Source organism: Eumetopias jubatus, unplaced genomic scaffold, assembly GCF_037043125.1.
Source record: "Eumetopias jubatus isolate StellerSeaLion01/CBP00866 unplaced genomic scaffold, mEumJub1_p1.0 scaffold_12, whole genome shotgun sequence".
NCBI lineage: Eukaryota > Metazoa > Chordata > Mammalia > Carnivora > Otariidae > Eumetopias > Eumetopias jubatus.
In genome coordinates, this window is record NW_028274818.1 from 44476065 (window position 1) to 44491731 (window position 15667).

The following is a 15667-nucleotide window of genomic DNA, read 5'->3' on the forward strand; positions in this document are numbered from 1 at the left end:
ACCTCTTTCTTCCTTGCATTTTCCTTCTTTCGTACTGCTTCCTCCCCACCCTCCCCCCATTTCTCCTTTTATTATTTTTCATCTCATTTCACCATTATCTTTTTGCTCTCTCTTGGAAGTTACCCTTCTCCTAATCATTTCTGTGGCTGGTTAGGGTCACTGCTCTGTCTTTCTGAGAGGAAATCAGGGTAGCACCTTCTTCATTCCATCTGTAACATATGGAGAATTCCTCCACCATCCCAGAGCTCTGGCCTCTGACATGAAGCCATGACCGAAGGCTTCCTGATGGCTGGTGCATGTGTAGGAGATATGGCTCTATGGCCGTTCTCAGTGGGCTGGTTTTGTCCGCAGAGGATATTTGGCAACATCTGGAGAAATTTTTGTCTTAACTTGGTGGGGGGATGCTATTGATATCTGGTAGGTAGAGGCCAGGATCGTTGTGAAACAGTCTACAGTGCGCAAAACACCGCCCTCCAACAAAGAATGTGCTGCCTCTAAATATCAATAGTGCGCAGGTAAGAAGCTCTGCTACATGGTGAGGACTGCAGTCCTCAAGTGCAAGCTCTTTACTTATGAATATCTAGAAGTCTATAAAAATAGGACCATGCGTATTTGGGGATTTATTTATTTATTCATATCCCATCTTCGAATGAGGTGAATCCAATGCAGAGGTCGCCCAGGAGCTGGCCTCAGAGAAGGTGAAGGGCCCTGGATAAGGAGCCTGGAGAACTCAGATTCGAGTCCCTCACCAGTCACTGTCACTTCCCAGCCATATGACCTGGTCACTTCATCTCTCTCTCACTTTCAGTTTCTTGACCTGAAAAATGAGTGCTCAGAATGTAGGATCCCTGGCGTCCTTTCAAGTTTAATGACCGCTGGGATAAAACTTGTTTAGTTTTCATCTCTCCAAAAGTGAGAATGAAAATCAGAAACGGAGATACTGGGGCACCTGGGTGGCTCAGTCGGTTAAGGTCTGCCCTCGGCTCAGGTCCTGATCCCAGAGTCCTGGGATGGAGCCCTGCGTTGAGAGCTCCCTGCCCAGAGGGGAGTCTCCTTCTCCCTCTGCCCCTCCCCCCCACTCATGCTCTCTCGTTCTCGCTCTCTCTGTGAAATAAATCAAATGCTAAAAAAAAAAGAAAGAAAGAAACAGAGATATGGCCCAAATATTATATTGAATTTTTGAGAGGTGCCCTTGACTGCTTTTTTCAGTCGGAGGGGCTGTGCCACCAGTTTTGATAAAATAGGAAAACAAAACAGACAGCTTCTTTGACTTGCTCGTTATTAATCGTGACATCACAGCTGCTCACTGTGCTTCTCAGTACAGAGATGAGCTAAAGCTTTGTATTGTGGGGTCGAAATGGGGGGTTGGGGTGCAAAATGCCTATTGTTTTCTTTTGCTGTGAATCTGTGTTCTTGTGATTTCAGGTGGGAAACCGACGGCAGGAATGTAACTTTCTAAGAAGTAAACATCCTGTTTTAGGGCAGATGCCTGCAGTTTTGCAGATGGGGAGTGGTGTGGGTTGAGGGGGGGCGGAATTACTGCGAGGTTTAACCCCGAACGGAAAAATCCTCAACTCTCTTTTGGCTTTTCAGTTTTTAACGTAAAGCGTTAGAGCAGGGCTTACGTTTCATACAGGGTCCCAAATCCCAGGATAACAGTCTTCCCTGTATTTCTAAATATGGATCTAATCAACCTTTCAGAGGATAAAAGAACTTAGAAGAAAGAGAAATGGGGAAGTACAGATGGAACCGTCGAGATGAAAGATTGGCTTCTGGTGTCTTGGACTGCAACTGACTAGTGTTCTTCATGAATTTCAAAAAGTGTCAGATTGTGCTGTGACTCCCACTTGTAATTCCAGGCCCGAGTGTGCCCAGTTCGGGCTTTGTGCAATATTGGGGGCCTTTAAAGTCATCTAGCCAAAACACGAATTCCTTCCGTTGCGAGGAAGGCAACTTCCAAGGCTTCTAGGTGTTGGAATCTGCCGCACAGTGATTTCTGATGTTAGCGCTGGACTGTTGTATATAATAAGGCATCCAATGTTTATTTCTACAATCCCTAAACTTGCCACTATTTGGAAATCAGGACACTCACTTCCTGTGACAGGAAACAACATTTCTGCCCACATCTGTCCTACCTGTGCCCTTTTCCTCCTTGTTGCTGACACTTTTATATGATAAAACGCTGTCTATTTAGAATAAAAAAATCAGAACCAGATGGGAAAGGAAGCTTTCCCTTGTGCAGATTTATTACAATCATTGAATTCAGAAGTGAAGAGAACGTAAAGAAGGGATATTAACCATATGGAAACTTGACATGGTGAATCTTCATTCTCTGGGATGGATCTGAAATTAGAATATTTATCTATCTATCTATCTATCTATCTATCTATCTATGTATCTATCTATCTATCTATCTATGTATCTAATATGCTTTATTTAAAGAGGTTTAAGACTCCTCAGGAAATGACACTTTTTTCTTTCCTTTAATGACTATTATTATAATACTGAAATAGTTCTGTTTCCTTTTCTTTTTTTGACTCTCTGCACTTCCCTTCTGGAGCGCTGTGTTTTGTCTTCTCAAACTCTTTGCCACCGCAGTGCTTTAAACTGTTGAAATCATTCTGCTTTCATCTCTGCATATTCAGACGATATGAATGCCATTCTTGTACTCTTTTCCCAGAAGTTGTAAATAGTGACACCAGATTTTAGTCCAGTAAAGAATCACATGAATAGTAGTAATCCAAGACATTGGAACCACTTTAAAGAAAAGGGAGATGAGTTAAAGAAGCCTGGCTGTGATTCCTTGATGCCCGAGAAACTTTACAGTGGAAAGTACTAAAAAAATCTTCCGAGAGAGTTTGCAATCAATATTCCTTCCAGCAAACTCAAATACCCTAAGAAGGCAGTGGAAATTAATTTGGCTATTTTAACAAAAATGGGGCAAAGAAAGGGGTAAAGAACAGAGCAAAAATAAGATTTAAAACTTGAAATTTAAAAGAATGAAAGGCTATACAGTGAAAGGAGTATTTTTAAAAAGTTAAAGTAGCGTGAGAATAAAGAAGAAATGGAGAAATAATACACTACATTAAAGAACCTGGTATTGTCTTTAAAATATCCATACTGGACAAAGAAAAGTAGAAATTGACGTTTTAAAAGTCAATGAAATCTTGAAGCAAAATTGAAATCTTGAATCAAAATTTGGGAAGAGAGTAGGTCCCCAAAGCAGAAATTAGTTTTCTGAAAATTCAGGAGGAGTAAAACAATGTCGATGATCAGTGGTTCAGAAAGAAGAAAAATCAGTCACTTAAGACTTGGAGTTCTCGAAGTGTTAGAGAACAGGCATCTCGATCAGACCCCGTCATTGACTGACCCTGCAGCCTGGCAGGGGATGACAGTGATGATACCGCCATCACCAGCCTGGCCACTACCCCTGGCCGCAGTGTATGGTGTGCTTACTAGCACGACCCCTTCTGCGAGGGGCCTTGTATCTTCCTTTACCATCGCAGATTTGCTGTGAGCTATTGTCCTCATTTTATCGGTGTGTAAATGGAAGCTCCAGAAAAGTTACATACTTTGACTAATGTCAACCAGCTGGTTAAGCGAGCTCTGGTATTTGAACTCAGGTCCCAGACCTGGGCTTCTCACCACTTTGCTCTTGGGCCTGCCATTTCAGAAGAGCATCGGGATCTCAGGTGCCTTTCCAGCTCACATATGCCTAGATCACAGTAATCTGGTTGCAGCCAGAAGTCCATGAAGAGCTGAGGCATATTATCACCATTGTGATTAGTGTTTTAGTGTGTTAGCATCCTGACATTTTCTAATTTGGGATTATTTACTTTATCCTATGTTGTTTTGCCTGGCTTTATTACTGAATGAACAGCCTGAGCCAGGTCCCGAGACAGCTGTTAGAAATGGGGAAGTTAGGCTTGTTTCCTGGGGAAGGAGATGGGTTGCAGGATATGAGGAAAGAAGAAGGAAGATTAGACGGGTCGGGCCCATGGATCTGAGTGCCTGCTTCCTGCTCTTGGGGCCTTGTTGCGTCTTTCCTTACCAATTTACCAACTTACTCCATTCTAATGGTGAAAAATGGAGAAGGCCTCAGCAGTTTTTTCATTCGAGGCCCATTTATAACAAAAACACCCGCCTCAGACAGTGAGGAATTGGAGAATACGGAGCTGCAGAGGTCCCTGAGAAATAATTGGGGTGGGAGTGGCAGTGTCCCTTTCCAACAGCAAGAGCTAGAATTCATGGATGCTTAGTAGGGATAGTCCCTGTGTATATCCTTTTATTATTCCCATAATAACCCTATGTATTCTTACTCCTCTCTTACACATGAGGGGTCTGAGACAGAGAAAGGTTAAGGAGCATGTCCAAGGTCACACAGGGAATAAGGGAAAGCTGGGATTTCAACCCACGCCTTGCCCTCTACACTCTGTGTCCTCTGCTTCTTCCCCTGTGATAAAAAGGAGACGATTTCTGTTAAGAACTGAAGTCAGACTCTCCTGTTCATGCTTTTTTCTTAAAAGTAAGAGGTTTTTCTTTTCTTTTTTTTTTTTAAAAGGTTTTATTTATTTATTTGAAAGAGAGATAGCATGAGCAGGGAGAGGGACAGAGGGAGAGGGAGAAGCAGCTCCCCACTAAGCTGGGAGCTGGATGTACGGCTCTATCCCAGGACCCCGAGATCATGACCTGAGCCGAAGGCAGACGCTTAACCGACTGAGCCACCCAGGCGCCCCGCTTAAGAGGCCCCCGGAGGGCGCCTGGGTGGCTCAGTCATTAAGCGTCTGCCTTCAGCTCAGGTCATGATCCGGGGGTCCTGGGATCGAGTCCCACATCGGGCTCCCTACTCGGTAGGAAGCCTGCTCTCCCTCTCCCACTCCCGCTGCTTGTGTTCCTGCTCTCGCTATCTCTGTCTCTGTCAAATAAATAAATGAAATCTTTAAAAAAAAAGAAAGATGTTTTTCAGAACAGTTTTAGATTTATGTAAAAACTGAACAGATAATACAGCAGAGTTCCCATATGCCTTCCTCATAGATTCCCTTACTGTTCTTATGTGACTATAGTACATTTCTTACAATTAATGAACCAGTATGACACATTATTAACTGAAATCCGGAGTTTATTCACATTTCCCTACTTTTTACCTCATGTCCTTTTTCTGTTCCAGGATTCCACTCAGGATACCATATTACATTGAACTGTCTTATCAACCTACGCTCCTCTTGGCTGTGACAGTTTCTCAGACTCTTCTGGGTTTCCATGACCTTTATGGTTTTGAAGTCAGATGTATTATAGGATACCCCTTTGTTGGAATTTTTCTCATAACTAGACTATTTTTCTCATAATTAGACTGAATTTACGAGTTTTTGAGAGGACTATTACAGAGGTAGAATGCCATTCTCATCACATGCTATCAAGGGTCCATACTATCAATATGATTTATGACTGTCATTGGTCTTGATCACCTGGCTGGAGTAGTAGTTTTCAGATTTCTCCATGGAAAACATCTTCCCATACTATATTGTTTGGAAGGAAGTCACAGTGCATAACCCCCAATTAAAGAGTAGGGATTATTCTCCCCCTCTGTGAGGGTAAGGTATCTAATCAATGTATTTGGAAAACTTCTGCATGGGAGATTTGTTTCCCCCATTTATTTATTTAAACATTTTTATCAGTTTAGACTCCGTGAGTAAATTTTTTTTATGCTGTGGGTCATAATACAATGCTAGTTTATTTGTTGCTCAGATTGTTCCAGTTTGGGCCATTGGGAGCTCTTTTGATTGACTCGTATGTCACTTTGATAGGCATCTCTATAATTGTGGGTGTGTGCAGTTGTTCAAGCCCTTCTTACCTTCTGGCACGAAAAGGTGCTCCAGGCTCAGCTTGTATGTTTCCTGCCCCAGTCCTAGAATCAGCCATTTCTTCAAGGAGACCTGGTTCTTTTCATTGCAGAATAGTATCGGAAACCAGGATCTGGGTGCTAGGATGTCATTTCTTTTTAGCCCTCTCAGCTGATAGGGCTAGGAGATTTATGTTTACACTAATTATGTAAATACACACATCTAGGAATATTTATGTATAACTATCTGTATCAATATTATGTTAAACACGAGTTCCTACTGATGTCTCCAACCCTAATCCATGACCGCATAGACGGTTTTAGCCTGTTCCCTTTGCTTATTTGTAAATTCCCTCTGCAACAGCGAGAAAAGTGGCATCCACCATCTGCCATGCATTTGCTTAGTTGTTCAGTTTCAGGATACTTGGATGGCAGTATCAGAGTTGTTGACTTGTACCCGGTAGGAAACAACTTTATCAACTAGAATATGGTGCTTATCTAGTCCTTAGTCTAATAGACTGCCATTCCTCTGTTTTAAAACAATAAAAATAGCTAATATTTTTTGAGGACTCACTATGTCCTAGGAACTCTTCTAAATACTTAGCATAATTAGCTCTTGGCCTCACGATCCTATGAGGAGGCATCCATTATTGTACCCATTTTATAGGTGAGGAAGCTGAGGCATACAGAGGCTAGCTCGCAGCTAATGAGCCACCGAACCGGGGCCCCCGTTAGGCCCTCCAGAGACTGTTTAGCCACATTGGCTGAGCTGCTCATGAAAAAGCAGGCATTTCAGAGCCCTCTTAGTTTTTTTTTTTCCCTTTTCTAATGGAGCGCAGACACTGACACACTGAGTAAGGTTTGGTGATACGGGGTTAGGTCTGTACACAGTAATTCTCTTCAGTTTCTGTAAATCTGCCTTCAGATGCCAGGGCCTGCACATCTAGTTTGGGAATAAAAGACAGGTGTGTAAACACTCCTGACTTTGGATAATTGGTTTCGGGCTCCTCTCCTCCTCCTCTGGGGCCTTCCCCACCCATATTTACTGGGTATTTCTGGGTGTCCTCCCTATCACAGTCTTCCTCCTCCTCCTCCTCACCTTGGAGCTTTTTCTCTTGCACTGCCTCCTGGCCTCTCGCTGGCTTCTGTGCCCTGTACTTGCCCGCTGCTTAGCTCTGAATCTGGCCCTGTTTGCCTTGATTTCCCTGAGCCTCTCAGCATTCCTCTTTCACTTTCCCTCCCAGCCTTCTAATCCCTGCTCAGCCTCTGCACCAAAAATGCACAATGGAAAATACAAGAAAGCATTGCAAGATGACCTTGACAAGTCCAGGTAGTCACGTTTCCGTCTCTTCCAGGCTTTTTCAGAAAAACAAAGGGAAACAAATTCTCTGTACCTTCCTTTGTTCTTTCTTGTCAGGGAAACCATCTTGCTAGGGGTCTCCGAGGCAGCCTCTATCTGGCAGCCTTCTCTGAAAAGGAAAATCCCCTCAGTGACTAGGAGAACAAGGCGGGAGGGGGGGTGTCTAGCTTAGAGTCAGTGTCAAGGTCACTTTCCTTTCTTTCCCTGAAGAGCAAGGCGCCATTGGCTCCCACCCTCAGGGCTTGGCGCTGTCACCTGCCACGTTGATTCAGAGGCCCACCCTCCACATGGATTTTCTTATCTTTTATCTATAGTAGGAAAAGATCCAGTTTTTGGAGAATATCCAAACATAGAAAAAAACATTTTGCTGCCTTTGAAAAAAATGGTTCCATGTCTTATTAAGTAACAATAAATTATCTCGGATTTCTGGGGAGAGAAAAGAGCTCTAAATGGACAGAGTTATTATTTTTGTCCTAATAATCCTATTTCTTGGCTTGGAGGTTACACATCATGGGAGAGATGACTTCATATTTTGAAAATTTATTAAGCCTTTGACCAATTAGAGAATATTTTACTACCAATGAGATTTTAATATGATTTAGTACCTGTGCATTCAAATCCCTGTATGTATTTAAAAATCTGTGGTTTGAGCATCCTGGCAGCCTACACGCTCACCTCAGGCAGCCCAGTTACTCTGCACTGAAGGTCCCCATGGTGGCTCTCAGTACTGGTTCCTTGTCCCTCTCAGCAAAGGCATCTGTCTCATATTTTCCAGGAAGCCAGGTATTACTAAGTGTGATTTCTCTTTGGCTGAGAAATGAGTATAGCAAATCTCACTGTGCTGCATTCCTCCCCTCTCTTCCTGTTCTTTAAACAGGTCTTCTGTATATCCCCTGAAACTGTTTTGCCCTCTCTCACCTCAGGATCTTTGCTCACGCTGTTGCCACAGTCTTCACCCCAGTAACTCTTCCTTGTACCTGAGATCTCACCTGACCATTGTTTCCTAAATCCTTCTGTGGGATTCCCTATTGTGATGTTGTTCACATACGTGGTTTTTGTGAATATGGAAAACAAAGTGCACTCAAATACTGTGAGTGTAATTAGTGAATTAAATCTCCCCACGGGTCTGTTTCCTTAGAAGTAAAAGCCTTAGACGCTGTGTCCTTCAGTTTCATGCATGGATGTCTGAGCATGTCTTCCTGTCCCTTACAGACCATCGTGGTAGGTTGGAGAGGGTGGCCAGGACTGCCTGAGGTAGAAAAAGCAATCCTGGTCACCCCCTCGACTATCAGTTTGGGCTCCTGCCCCTGGCCACCCACCCAGCATGCTTACTTGGGACCGAGGGGGTGTTGCTCTGTAACGCATTAAAGATGACTTCAGAAAAGGAGCTCATGGCCTTTCCTCCTTACTGGGTTTAGATTATGTCACAATCGCGATCTTTCCACTCGGTATCACAAAGTACTTCTTCAGTCTTCACAAGTCATTCAAGAAGCACGTCTTGTGGTTTGTATTAGAGTTTGGGGTCCCTGAGTTGATCTGTCCCGACAAGGTTGCCTTACGTGGGGCGGGGGGGGGGGGTGCGCACATGTGCATAGTCTGTTTCCAATGACTCTTCCTGCAGCAGGACTGGGGCCACACGTGGTGTACCACGGTGTGGATTCCATGTCATCTTTTCTGTGTTAGAGGATTCTCTGAGTGATGTCCATGAGTGCTGATTGATTTTCACTGAGCCCTTTTACCTTTTTCAGTCCCTTCCTTTTGTGATTTATGGCAAGTAGTTTTAAGACCGCCAACAGTTAGGGCGCCTGGGTGGCTCCGATGGTTGAGCGTCTGCCTTCGGCTCAGGTCATGATCCCAGGGTCCTGGGATCGAGTCCCGCATTGGGCTCCCTGCTCCTTGGGAGCCTGCTTCTCCCTCTGCCTCTCTCTCTCTTTCTCTCTCTCTCTGTCTCTCATGAATAAATAAATAAAATCTTAAAAAAAAAAAAAAAAGACTGCCAACAGTTAGGTTTCTCTGTAGGTACCTGGAAATGCCCGTATTGCCATGCTGTGGGGTGAAAGCACTGAACGGTGTCAGGGAGCTGCAGGCAGGTATTACTGCGTGTCTCCTCCAGGTGGGGGTCAGTAGAGGTTGAGGGACCTGGCCAACTCCCTTTGTTCACAGGTGGCACAACTGGGACCCATCCCAGCTGGTTTTCCTCCTTCATCCTCCTTCCTTGTTCTGGTGCAGAGCCAAGTAGCTTCTCTAGCTTAATAGTCGCACCTTTCCTGTAAGTTTGTGATTTTAAACCAGATTTCCCTTCAGTATGGAGGTTCTTTACATTCTCCCAAACAACCAGTTCTGGTTGGGACATAAGTTCCATCTTTGGGGTGGAGCCATGAAGGGTGAGATGGAAAGGCGTTGGCCAGCAATCCTGTTGGCTGCCATGATTTGTGATGTTGCTTTCCTTTTTGAAATATTAAATGTTTCACATTTTATCTGCTTTATAGCCTATCAGGAACGGGAAGTTTCCTCCCAGGACTGGTAAACATAAAGCTACCGTGAGCTTTGGGCACATGTCCAGGTCTTCCCAGAAAACCTCCCTTCCTGGCATGCTGATAACCACCCTGCTGATACGAGGGCAGGTGTCTGCCTTGTGTTGTGCTGTTTGTGTGTTTCCTTCCCTTCTTCTCTTCCTTCTTCCTCCCCCGCTTCATTCCTCTTTTCTGTGAAATTGCTTTTTCTAACCAAGTCAGTGTCTGGGTCTATAGTGAACTTTCGAAGTCCTCTTAGGCTAAGCTGTGGGGAGGGCACTGTCACAAAGGGTAGAAGGAATAGATTACCAGCGCTAGTTAAAAACATCAGACTGAGGAGGACGAAATGTGTACCTAAAGGCAAGTCGAATCTGGACTCAAGTCCCTCTTCAGAACTCCCCTAGCCCTTCCAGGCTGCAACTTCCATGAGAATAAGCTCTAAATAATGTGTCCCATAGAAATGCATAAGTATTCAGAGATGTAAACAAGGATGCATATTTTGTGATTGTTTGTGTTTGTGAGAACATGAAAATAACTTGAATATTTGCACACTAGTAGAAGAATGCTTACATTAATGATGGTGTGTCCATGCAGTGGAATAGTATATGTAACTCTGGGAAACAGTAAGTTAGATCTCCAATGGAGAGGTGTCGGTTTCATACTATTCAGTGGGGAAAAAAAATCCATGTTGGCTTATACATACATAGCATATTTATTTAAGTATATATACATATCTGTTGAAAAGTCTAGAAGGATATACTCCAAACTGCTGATAGGTAGTCATGGAAATGGGATTAGAATGAAGAGGACATAGGTATTTTGCTGTTTTAGTTTGTATACATTTGTAATATTTACTTTTTTGCAATAAAGAATCAGCTTTGTAATTTTAAAATTAACAATTATGGGAGGCCAAGAAGGCAATGATATATTAATATCTTTTCCTATCTGTCTTTTACCTGTGATTCTGGATTTCTGCCTCGGTTTTCTTTCAAGTCATGAAACCGAGGAGTCACTAGGGTCATTGCGTTGCTGTTCTTGTTGTTAGGTGGAAGCTCTTTTTACTTTTATTGATTGATGTGCATTATCATCCCTCCATGACTGTTCTTCCGTCAGTATCGTTGGAAGAGTATCCTCTCACTGAAGTATTAAATATTAAATGAGTAGTTCTACTCATGAAATCAATTCACCCTTCTTTTGAGAAGGACAAAAGTGTATGTAAGAATCAATGTGACAGAGGCAAATGTCAGGTTTTCCTGCCTTCTAGGTTATGAACCCACCTGTGTGCCTAACCCGGTTCTGGGCTCGGTGCTTGTCAGCCAAGAAGAGAAAGAATTCGTAGGAAAATAGTCCCATTCCTTAGAAAAATGACATATCAGAATGCCACTTCATTTTCTTCTTTAATTCATGATACTTGTTTTTTGTGAAGAAAGGAGAAATAATGAATGCTTTGTGTGGGCTGTCAGAAAGTAGAAGTCCATCAATTTTGGCGGGGGGGAGGGTTTCACCATATGAATGGCGGGGGGACACAGGCATATCCATGGAACAGATGAAGCAACGGCAAACCAAGAATCGCAGGTCCACTGACTAGAAACCTGTTCATTTCACTTAGGTTTTCATTTAATCCCAGAGCTCATATTAATTTCTTCGAACTTTTTAGAAGGAAGGGAAACTTTTGCTTGGCTTTTTATTTAATTTATTTAATCTGTACTAAAGATTTAGAGCATATTTTAATCATTTCTGTGGCTTTAAATTCCAGCATTTATTTGATGGCTTTATGTCACCTACTTCCGACGTACGCATGTAAATATTAAAGTTCCAGACACCTTCATGTCCTCATTGGTAAAGCAACAATATCCATAGCGGTGAAAACAGTAAATTTATTTTTCTTTTGTTTGCACTCTACTTCCAGAAGTTAAGCCTTGAATTGGCTTTAGTTGTATGTATGGCTGGATTGTAGTCTTGCTCCGTGGTAGGAAATTGGGACGTGTAGAATTTAGACATGCCTGCGAAAGCCCAGCCTGCAGGTCCACATCGACGGATAATATTACCTTGTGGTCTCTTTATAGTTTGTTAACTAAGTAAACAATTTGTTTGAAGTATACTTAAATGATCATTTCTAAAGGTGCTAACATATTTTTTTGTCAGCTGAAAAATTTTGGTCAGTGGGGTCTTCAGCTAATACGAAGTGTCCCGTCACTGTCACTAACATGTGGATTAATTTATAGCCCCCACCACCTGCAGCCAGCATCAGTGCATTTGCCTTAGCCATGGGGGTGGCTGGTCAGTAAAGAGGCAAAGTACTGTCCTTCCTGGCAGACACAGCCCAGCACGTCCTCTTTGAAGGTGAAGCGTAGAATCACAGCACTCAAGACTTTTTATCCTTTTTGCCAGTCAGCTGTTGCTTCCCCTGGATGAGGGGCTGCCCCTCACCTAAAGACAGCACAGTCGTGTTATTAGTAGCGTGGGGGCGGGGGAGTGGTGGCCATGGCTCCTCGTGCCCCGGCCCCTGTCTCACCTGACACAGACCCTGCTGAGCCATCGGAGGGAATCCCCTCCACGGGGGCTTTGCATCTCCATGTTTTCTCCCTTACCTTTCAAAGACCTACTTCTCTAAGAGGTGCTGTTTCTCCCACAGATTCTCCTCTTGTAATTCGAGAAGCAGAAGGATAATTGGGGGAGGACGTTTTTTGGCACTTAGGCTGAACCCCTGGGAATCTTTGTAAAATTAAATCAGTGCTTTTATCTTTTCCCAACATAGGTACTTCCTGTCAGTAGACCGATTTCGGGCCCACTGTCAGTGATTTTCTAAAATGTCGGTCCAGTTGATTTTGTGGTCTCTGATTTGAGTGAAGCCAGAATTGGAAACCCATAATCTCACTGTCACAGATTGCTTTGAAGTTGCTTCGGGACTCACTAAATCTTCTTCCACGTGCCCTTTTTTCCCCCCCTGTGCGGGTTTTTCCAAAGTTGATAAGTTGATGGTCCTTTGTCTTTTTGGAACTTATCAATCTCTCCCGTGCTATACAGCCACCACTTAAAACAATAAAAATGTAACCAGCTTGTTTTCTAGCACTTTAACTTCACTGACATTGCCAGGAATTTGGGATGAATTCTCTGTTGACCCCAAGTCCTGTGGAATGTTCTGGGTGAGGCCATGGTGTCCAGGCCCTGTTTTGAGTCCCCACAGCCAGTTGGGTGCAGTGACTCTCCCTTTCTATTTCTCAGTGCCATCGCCTCCATCCTGAGGGCCTGGCTTGACCAGTGTGCAGAGGACTTCCGGGAGCCCCCTCACTTCCCTTGCTTACAGAAACTGCTGGATTATCTCAAACGGATGATGCCAGGCTCTGATCCAGAGAGAAGGGCACAAAATCTTCTTGAGCAGTTTCACAAGCAAGAAGTGGAAACTGACAGTGAGTACTTGCTTGGTTCCAGAGAACAAGCTAGATTCTGATTCTGCAGGCTCCATGTTGAAGATAGGTTCTCCCTATACTTTTTCTTTTTTTAAAATTTATTTAGTTGTTGGAGAGAGAGGGAGAGAGAGAGAGTGCAGGAGGGAAGGGGAGAGGGAGAGAGAATCTCAAGCAGACTCCTCACTGAGCGCACAGCCTGACGTGGGGCTCGATTTCACGACCCTGAGATCATGACCTGAGCCAAAACCAAGAGTTGGAGGTTTAACCAACAGAGCTACCCAGCCGCCCCAGACTGTTCTCCCTATACTTGATGAATGACCTCGGTTTGTCTCAGAGAGACAAGCTGCTAGGGGATTGGTGGTGGATAAAAATTCTAAAGTTTATCAAAGTGCTAATTACAGAGCCTCAGCCTTCTAGAGCCAAGGAGATTTTTAAGACCACCTAGTCTGGTGCTCTCACTTTATAGAAGAGGAAACTGACTCTGAGAAGCGAAGTGATTTCCTTCAGTTTCTTCTAATACCATAAAGAGGATCTTTTACCTTCTCTTGTCAACATGTCCCACGCTGAACTTGATTTAGCTTTTTATTATCTGTCTCCTGGCTCCTCTGTCTAATGAATGGAAACCCCTCACCACCACCCCCATTGAGCAGGCAAAGAATTAAATCCAGTTGTGCTCCTGCCCTCAGAAAAGTTCAAAAAGCCCCGAAAAGGTGTTTCTCTGTCAAGCTGGAAGACATTACTGTCACTGAGCTCGCCAGTGGCCTTGTCTTGTCAGAGGAAGTTTCTGTGGCTGTTTTTTCCTATTGGAGGAACTGACTGCCTGTTTTCAAGGACAGAGGAAGGGCCACCAACTGCAGGTCGTGGGCCGCTTGAAATCTTTGAAGAAAGTCAGAGTGAGGTTAGGACAGGCTTTCAGCCTGACGATTTATCCCCTCGCTGGCTTGCTGGCTGATGGTTGCCATGGCGGCTGACCCACTTGGAGCTTTTGACAGGCATTTCCCTGAAGTGACGCCCGATTTCCTCAGTGAGGGAAAGGAAGCGGTTCCTCACGACCGATAAGGGAAGCTGTATCAGTGCCAAAGAAAATAACCTTACATTCCAAACAGTACCTGTGGAATTGTTTTACGTTTGGGGGATCAGAGCCGGGGGAACATGCAATCGCATCCTGAGAAGCCGACTGCCAAGTACTCTGTATCTCAGATGACTTCATCTGCCGGGAATGTTGGAATACCAAGGGCACTCCTCCAGCTGCTGGACCTCCACTCCCTTCAGGGCCTCCCCGCCTGTCTCTGAGCCGGAGTGGAAAATGCTGTGTGAGAGCCCAGCTCTCCCCACTGGGGCTGCCCCTGGCTCCGGGCCTAATTGGGGAACCGGTGGGACCAGTCGTTCATTGTTTCCGACCCAGCGACTGGAAGGCAGAGCTCATTTGGCAGGCTGAGGCAGGGGAGAGGGAGATTGCCTGACTTTGGAAAGGCTTTTAGGCAGTGCTCGAAAATGGATTTTTCCTGAGTTTGGAAAATTTTAATCAAGAAAGCTCTAAACTCTCTGTTTATGAAGTCCAGGGGTCGTTATTGAAAAAGGACTTTTAGGAGCTTGGTTCTCATGGGCGTGTTTTGCCCAATTTCATGCTGGCAAAAGCAAAAGTTCACCTACATTGTTTTCCAATAGTAAAATTTTGCTTCGAGTTTTTACTTCCCTTACCTCTGGGAAGGAGCCAAAAGCAGAAACAGTGAAGGCATGGCTTAGGCCCCGGAGAGACAGGACCACGTAATCTTCACCCACAGCAACATCCCGGGCACATATGGGTCACTGTGAGTGTTTGTTGGCTGAGTGAGAGGATCTGACCTTACCACACATCCTCTTTGGCTGAAGTGGGTCAGCCTCTGCATTCCAGAGCTACTGGGATAGATTGACATAGTAGCTAACAAGAGGGATGGGAGGCCCATTCTGGAGCTTTGTTTGGGATTTCAAATTTCTTCATCCTCCACTGAATTGAAGAGTACCCCCAGAGTTGCTTGGAGGCAGGATGGTGAAGTCATAGGGTTTTAGCTCTCCTGAGCTCGTGCCTGTTTGTGTTTCAGACTCTGGAGACAGGCAGTGATTCCTCCTACCTCCTCCAGTCATAACCCAAGCCCGCTAGCATCAGCATCTTCAGCTTGCCTGTGGTAGGGAGGGGATTGTTGCGGGGGGGCACCCTTAAATCCCATGCCTAACCCCGGAGTTGGCAAGTCCCCACGTGGTGCTCTGTTAGGGGGAGTGATGTAATGTCCACTCTCAGCACCCCTTTCCCCTGGGAAACCAAGAAAAAGAAAAGGCCACCCCCAACTTGACCCAGGATGTGTAAAAGTCTTCTTCTACAAAGAAAAAGAGAAAAAGCTTAAAATGTAAATATCCTGCAGGAGTAGTAACACACTGATTTACACTTCTGCCAAGATAAGATATAACTGAATGCAGCTAGATTTTTTTTAAATTTTATTTTATTATGTTATGTTAGTCACCATACAATACATCATTAGTTTTTGATGTGGTGATCCATGATTCATTG

The 15667-nt window shown here is 44.3% G+C and overlaps 1 protein-coding gene across 2 annotated transcripts in view; it reads left to right on the forward strand.

The window, feature by feature from the left end:
• RGL1 (ral guanine nucleotide dissociation stimulator like 1) overlaps positions 1-15667 on the forward strand; it is a 167376-nt gene that overhangs the window by 106977 nt on the left and 44732 nt on the right. For both annotated transcript variants that reach the window (XM_088016804.1, XM_028121581.2), the window contains one exon: positions 12938-13122. In XM_088016804.1, the coding sequence (XP_087872930.1) occupies positions 12938-13122 (185 nt within the window). The remainder of the gene's footprint in view (positions 1-12937; positions 13123-15667) is intronic.